The 7,904-nt window shown below is 45.2% G+C and overlaps 1 protein-coding gene across 1 annotated transcript; it reads right to left on the reverse strand.

Moving 5' to 3' along the window:
- Positions 1-2,190: 2,190 nt before the first annotated feature.
- On the reverse strand, positions 2,191-3,737 carry LOC123164764 (3-ketoacyl-CoA synthase 6-like). The gene has a single exon (XM_044582322.1). The coding sequence runs from the start codon at positions 3,735-3,737 to the stop codon at positions 2,304-2,306; it is 1,434 nt and encodes a 477-aa protein (XP_044438257.1). The 3' UTR covers positions 2,191-2,303.
- Between the last annotated feature and the right edge of the window lie 4,167 nt (positions 3,738-7,904).

The raw sequence follows: 7,904 nt of genomic DNA on the forward strand, positions 1-7,904 counted from the left end.
TCATTGAATTTGTGTAGCTTACAGAGCGACGTCTTGTGTTCGAATCCCATCTCTGACATTTGTTCTTTTTGCCTAATTCTTTTGATATAAACGGAATTAAGAAGAATACTGGACGTCGGGGTGCTAATTCGAGACCAACAAGGTAACCAGGACGTAAGGCTACGAGTAAAAACCATTGCGCTATGAGCAGATTGTTGTGAAATATTAGTGCCTTAACTACTTGACTTAGTCTAAATATTTGTATTCGATTTACATTTGAAAATTTCGAACGGTATTTCGTGATAACCATGGTAACTGCGTTTTCGGCCCTCCTCAGTAATTTTTTGGTATTCGGTACCCAAAACCTTGGTTCCAATGCTTCCTGATTTTATAAAATGAATTCAATTTGGGTATACTGTTCTGTCTAGTCATAGGTAGTGATGGAAAGTGCAACACCAAGTAGTCTCTACGCTGGTCTTGTTCAGTATAGAATGTGCATATAGTTATGTGCACATCACGAAGTAAACATTTGACTTTGTTATTTTTTCATGAGAAAGCAAGTATCTGACTTCTAACTGTTGCATGGTTCATATATTCTGGAAAATGGATGCCACATCATAATCCACATATATAGGCAACTGGACGCAGGTTTCTTCCTGGAAGTCTTTTTTCTACTTGCAAGTTGCAATTTAATTTCAGCGCTACTGTAATAGGGACTTAACTGTGAGTTGCTTACTCTCTGTGACATGCATTTTCTGCCTTCTATTTACTAGATATATCATGTACCAAGTCTCTAGACTGCCGCCGTTCCACAGTTAATGATATGCATTCATTCTCATTTTGGTTGATTTGTTCAAACTGAGAAAAACATAAAATACATAAATGCATAATACCTTCAGAAAGATTTGGGAGATAAGGTAACTGATACATTACATTGCCCACAAGAATAGAAGAATTTGTTTTTATCAGTAACCCTTAAATATTAAAAGGTATGAGCTAAAATCTGCTGATTTTCTCCCTTGTTGTGAATGAGGACAGTCTTATCGGAGTAGCACTATCTATATTTTTCCCACTAGGTAAGCAGCACTCTTACTTCAAATTTCCCAAGATATGTAATCTAAAGTGGGGTTTCAGGGAGAGCTTTTAGAACTAAGCGCAACAGTCTGGCTTGGAATTTCCTTAGAAAATTACTACTTCCTTGTAATAATTATCTATAAGTTGCAGCAAAGTTGGCTTTCTTTTGATAAGTATGTTATAAATAGCCATCTCTTTATATACAGACATTATAGCTCGTAGTACATTGTTCAACTTCATTTGTTGTAGTCGTGCTTTTTATAGCAAAGTAGTAGTGATCAATATTACGATGCTTTTACAGGATGGAACTAAAATATTGGTCCGGTGTTTGTTGTTGCACACTTCACGTTTATTAACTACATTAGCCAGTTTTCTTACACACCTCATCACATTTGTAGGACAATAAGCAAGCCACAAATTCATGCCTCTTCAAGCCTTAGCAAATGTAATGAAAAGAAATTAGTCTTGATGCAAAATTTTTTTTTTTATGGTCTTAAAGGTTATGATGGCAAGTTGTATTCTTTTCTTGTCCAGAACTTGCCTAATTCAAGCTTTGAACCTTGATTTTTTTTGGTTATGAGTCAATTATATTGCCTTTGTGCCTTCTAGATCTGAACCATGTTTGTCTGATTGAATTATGATGCATTTGTGCCTTCTAGACCCTAGACATGACCCATCCTTGCCTGGGTTAATTATGATATTAATCAGGAAAAAGTGCATTATTATTTTTGGGTTTATTAGCTGCCTTAGATTGTAAATGTGTTGAATGTATAGATGGAGTTCTGGACGTTTATTATTTCTGATTATAATTCAGAGCAGCCAAACAGCACATGACATTTATTTCATTTCATTTCATAAACCCATGTCAGCCAAACAAGAAAATTGGGTATGGAATCCAAATCCCACCAAATGAAATCCTCTCAGGATTACGTTTTCATGTCATTTCCACAAAACGAAATGAAAAGGTAGGTGCCAAACGAGCTGGTATAGAATAGTGAAATGTAGATATAGCCACTGTACTACTATTTGGAGTGTCCTCTCAACTCATAACATGCTCATCTAGACAACCACAAAGAAAGTAGGGATTTATTATTTATTTTAACAAGCCTGCATCTTTATTTATGTCACTAAGTTTGATACACCCGCCAACGGGACCCCCACCTCTTCATTGTTGTGTCGGAGAGATGTGCATGTTATTTATCACACTACTCACTCCGCTTATAGTAAATGACACTTAAAATCCTCTTATTTTAAGCTTTTCTAGAGATATCCACAGGGTAGCAATTGATGCAGTTAGCCCAGGGTCCATCCGCGCAGGAAGATGGTTGTATACACACCCAACTAGCGGTGTTGCACTCGTACCCTGCACCAAATCCGATCATCCACACCCTGTCGCCTTTCTTCATTAGGCCTTTAGCGTCGATGTATGCCAACTCATACCACACTGATGCGGCCGACTGGTTTCCAAAGCGATATAGTGTCATTCGTGACGGTTCAACGTGTTTGTCTGATAGATTGAGGCCACGCTGTATTGAGCTGATAACCGCAGGTCCACCTACGTGGATGCATATATGTTCAAATGCAACACAGAAGTTGGGGATGTATGGTCTAATCTTCCTCCAATAGAGCACCTTTCCAGCAATGTCAAAAAGAAAAAACTTGAGAAGCTCTGCTGTCGGCAGTACAAGTGGCCCGCTTGTAGTGAGATTGTCCTTGAGTGCGTCTCCAGCAACAACCATAAGGTCTTTAGTGAGACGTGTCCCTAGGATGCCCTTCTCATCTTCCTCCTGATATGCACATCGGTACGCGGAGTTGTTTGCCGCAGTGATTATCCGCGTGACATGCGCAAGCTCAAACCGAGCTTTTGACCTAGAAGTCGACAACAACTTCGCCACTCCACCTGTGCGGAATAAGATGTTAGGCAACTGCATGGAGCGTGTATTCCCTTGATAGTGGCACGGCCCAGTGGTCTCTGTTGACACTATCAATGCATGCGACCCCCAAGGCATGACCTGCAACATATTGCTTGCGAGCCCCACTGCCGTCACTGATGCAGAGCATGCCATTCCTGAGAGGTTCATTACACGAAGATCACCTCTTAACTTGTATCTATTCACAATCATGTCAGCAATAGATGGTATCGGACAAAATATACTCGAGGTGGTGATAAGAACACCGATCGCATCACGATTGATCCATGTCTTGGCCAAAAGATCATCGGTCACCGAGAAGACAATCGACTCTGCTTCGGCACGTGCTTCGTAAAGCCCACAATATGGCTCTATATAGTGAAGTACAGGCGGGACACATGTCTCATCGCTCATTCCTGAGCGCTTGAGAACATTTCCTATGAAGTTGACACTAGAATCATCAAGCAAAGATGAGAGATGTGCATGCTCGAGGAAGGTTGCCTTTGGGCATCTTAGGTTGAAACTTGGCCGGAAGCAAGCGTAGTCAACAAGGTATACAGTTTTACGACGGAGTGCAAGGTAGATACTTGCGGTGATGGTCAGTAGAACCATGGCAAGAAGTACGTGGGTGGGATAAATAGCTCCGGGTTGAGGTGCAACTATTTTTAGGACACCTGCTGCAAGTGCCATTGTGATTACAATTCGAGGGACGTGGGTGTTGGCTGAAAGATTGTATAGCAATCTGAAGTGCTTGACAGAAGACCGCGAACTCATGTTATTGGGTGATGTAGTCTATGTGAATGCAGAGGTGATCGATACAGATAGAAGCAGGCAACGAAGGGTGGGGGCATTTATACAAGGGCCAATGCTGTACTTTATAGTACTACGTACGGGACCTTCCATGCCTACTTCTCAACTACTTCATAGAATATTATTCACGTTGCACATTAGTGCAAACCATGTTTTTCACATCAAGCTGCGGGAGCATTCTCGTTCAGATTATTACGCGGACATAAGAAACTACTGTGATCAAGCTATTTGTTTTCTCACATTTTCTATAGCTTACAACATCTTCTTTTTGTAAAACTAAAAGGGTGGACCTCGCAAATGCGAGGGCGTCATCCCTATTGCATCAATAGTACTCCCTCCGTTCGGAATTATTTATCGCAGAAATGGATGTATTTAGACGTATTTTAGTTTTAGATACATCCATTTTCGAGACAACTAATTCCGAACGGAGGGAGTACTAAGTATTTTATTTTTATTCCATGTATACATTTTTCACTTCTTTGGGATGGGCGTTGATTCATTTCCAAAGTTGCATCTTCAACCATTATTTTGCATATAAATATTTTTCTTATGTTTCTAACAGTAATAACAAATAATTGCGACAATCCTTTTACGAGATAATTGTGCCCCAGATAGAAAAACTTGTCCGGTGAGAACAAATTAATACAAAAACTTGAAAAACATGCAACCGTGGTACATGAACTTGACTCGCAGGTTCGTATCTTGTACAATTCGCTCCTATGTTGACACATAACATTGTTATTTTGCTAGAAAACCCTCGTACATCTATTTCTTTAGACGTAGTCTTCTCATCTTTCACCTGTTGTACTGAGGCGCCACCCCATGCACCAGCTCAGGCGGCGACGGCAACATGGACCTTCGACTCAGGAGGTGGCATCCATGGCCGACCAGAGGAAGGAAGCGACAGTAGGCATGGAGGGCGGCGACTATATATCGCCTTACGCGAGTGCAACTCTCCGTCTCGCGGGCGATAGCCGTTCCTAGGGTCGCTCTTACGGGCGGCCAGGGTACGAAAACCTAGCTGCCGCCAGCGCCGATCTGCCGGCCATCTTCCCGTCGTTGCTGCCGGCAGATGTTGCTGGGCAAAGCCCACACGGATCGGTGGCGACGGCGCACTTCCTCCTCCCGACTGAGCTCCGGCAGCACGGGCTGCTCCTCTCGGCGGGATCCAGGGCGCTGCTCCCACGCCGGTGCGCGCACGGGCAGGGGCGACCGCGTTCGAGCGCGGGGAGGTGCGTGTAGGGCGGCGCAACATGGCTGTGTCTGGGAGGCCGTGGATCTGGCGGCTCCGAGGAGGTTGGCTTCAGGCCAGGGGCCTCGATTTCATGGCGACGGCTCGGGTGCGCGGGATCCAGCGCTGGAGGGAGCGAGGCGGCATGTGAGGGCTGCGGCGGGCGTGGCCGCGCAGGGGCGCGAGTGGGCAGCCAAATGCGGGGGCCTCGATCTGCTAGGCCGTCTGTGTGTGCTTGCCTGGGAGGGGCACTGATGGTAGGTGGTGGTGCCCTGTTGCCGCTTGTTGGAGCACGGAGTCTCCGGCCACGGTCGAATGCGGGGCTCAGGACCCGATCTGGTCTCTGCTGGCCGCCGTCGTGGAGGCTTGCTGGTCGCCCTGCACAGCGGTGGCATGCTCGCTGTGTGGGGGGTGCGCGGTTTTATGGAGGTACGGGTCGACCTCGGCCTACTGCGTGGGAGTGGCTGCTCCAGGTGAAAGCCTGGCCGGTGCTGGACGGCCGGCGGCGACGGCGCCTATGGGCGTCGCTATCCTCCTTGGAGGCGTCGTCGGGAATCTCACAGCTCTGCTCCCAGATCAAGTCCTCCGGGTGAAAGCCCAGATCCTGCTGCAGGGTCGGGCGGTGGCGTCATCTTCAACGTTGTTCCCCTCTTTAGGGCGTCATCTTGAAGACTTTGATCTCTTTGGTGCTTCCTATGACTGGACGTGCACGGTGGCTTCTGTGGCAACGATGACAGCGGTGAGCAATGTCGAAGGCGTGGCCTTGGTCGTGGTAGTCGTTTCTTCTTCTCCGGCGTGTCCATGGGAGTGCCTCGACTGTCTGTTGGTGTGAAGTCAAAGCCGTGGTGGGGCCGGTGGTATACGATGACGCGAGACAGATGGTGATCCTTCATGATATCAACCTTGCCTAGTTTTCCTTCATAGTTCACCATCGGACTTGGAGCTGTGTTGTCCAGGATGGATTGTATGGAGTGTTGTCCTGCAGCTATTAGGGCTGATTTTTTTTTCTTTTGATCTTCAGATCTTCCGGTCTTAGGATCTTCACCACCTTGTTTTTTATTGCTTCCTGCTATTATCAATGAATGCCAGCGATGCTAGATCTTTCAGAAAAAACTTTCCGTCTCGCTGAAGTGAATGTATCCACGTTGTAGCTATTGGGTCGGCCTCTTAGCGGATGTTTAAAAGAAAGAAAGAAGAAAAATCGGCGAAACCAGGATTCAAACCCGGGTATCCTGGCTGAGCTGCCACTCTCCTAAACACTAGGTCAGCTTCGGCTCCGTGTAGGGCGCGAACTAGTTAAGGTTAATAGAGCCGGTTTCGCATTGTTTTATCCTTGTTTTTAGTTTTTGTTTTTTTCCTTTTCACAAGTTTTTTTCGTTTCTTTCTTTGTTTTAATTGTTTTTATTTTGTTTCTTTTTCTTCTATTGTATTCGGTTTTCTCTTTTTTTTTCCGTTTTCTTTTCTTTTTTCTTCTCCGGATTTTTTTCATTTTTCTTTTTGTATATCATTGTCTTTATCGGTTTGCATCGCCTCTTCGGGATGTTTCATTGTTGAATAAGTATTAAAAATGTTGATCAAGTATTTGAAAGTTGTTGAATATGTACTAAAAAATGATGAACAAGTATTTGAACAATGTTGAATAAGTATTAAAGTGTTGAACCAGTTTTTGAAAAATATTGAATAACCAAAAACTATTTTAAGGATATTTTTCCTCATTGTTATACATTTATGAATGACAGATAATGATGATCATTTTCCATGTCGTTATTTGGTCGGCTAGGGAAACCCAAAACCCGGCCTTTCTATTTGGACTAAGACCTATCCATCCTTTCTACGTGGCCGCATTATGCTCAACCATGCCGGTCAAGAGGACACAGCGACGAGAAGCCATGACACAGTGCGACAACTCGCTTAACTGAACACAAATAAAGAAGCCTAACGTTCACAATGTATTTTTACTGGCTTGCGTCTGTGGGGTGCTTTGCCTGGTAAGCTAACTGCGTCCGACCGTGGTTAGCCTTGTTCCAGTGCACCAGGTACGCCCGTGCGTCTACCCTATTTGTGTTTGTTGGGAAACTTGGACCTTAGATGGAACAAGTCATTAGCCCATTATAGACCAAGTCCCTTCACTTAATGTTAAAGTGGGCACTTATCCCTCCACCCCTAGATATATAAAGAGGAGAGCACCCTGTGTATGTACAGTTGATGATGATTAATAAAGAAAGACTCCCCTCTACATCTCCGTGTCCATTTACTTTCTGTACCTGTGTGTGATCGACTACGACGCTCGCTCCCGCTCTGCAACCTTGGACCGGACTCGCCGGCAGGAGTTGCGGAACACGTTATCAGCACGCTTCGCTCCTCCAACTCTCCATCAAGCCTGCGTCAAGCCTGCATCGAGCAGGCTTTCGTCAATCTCGAGGAGGTATGGATCCAGAATTTATTCGCAAAAATGGATTCCTCTTGTTGTTGTGATTCCGTCTTTGCGATCCCGTAATTTTCCGGATTAGTTTTACCTATGGTGTAGATTTTTCTGGTGAGATCGCGGCTGACCTGATGTCTCCCGCCAATGCGGATCGATCTTGCATGTAGAGGAATTTGTTGACTATGCTGTAGGGAGACGGTGCCCCGATGAGCACGGCACCGCCGCGATGCACTGGATGTGCACGCGTCGTCTCGCTGGTTTGTGTCGTCCGACGACGAACAGCAGAGACGAAATCATCTTCCCAAACTCATACATGCCGTCCGGATGACTTGCATGTGTTATGTGTATGCAAATCACCGTGCACTTGTTGTATCGCGCCGACGTCTTCGTGGACAGCCCTGTTGGCCGTATCACAAGAGGTCCGTCAGCCGCCGTTGGCCTCGGCTGCAGGGCAGCAGCTGCGTCGTGTTTCCTG

This window comes from Triticum aestivum, chromosome 7D (assembly GCF_018294505.1).
Source record: "Triticum aestivum cultivar Chinese Spring chromosome 7D, IWGSC CS RefSeq v2.1, whole genome shotgun sequence".
Taxonomy (NCBI): domain Eukaryota; kingdom Viridiplantae; phylum Streptophyta; class Magnoliopsida; order Poales; family Poaceae; genus Triticum; species Triticum aestivum.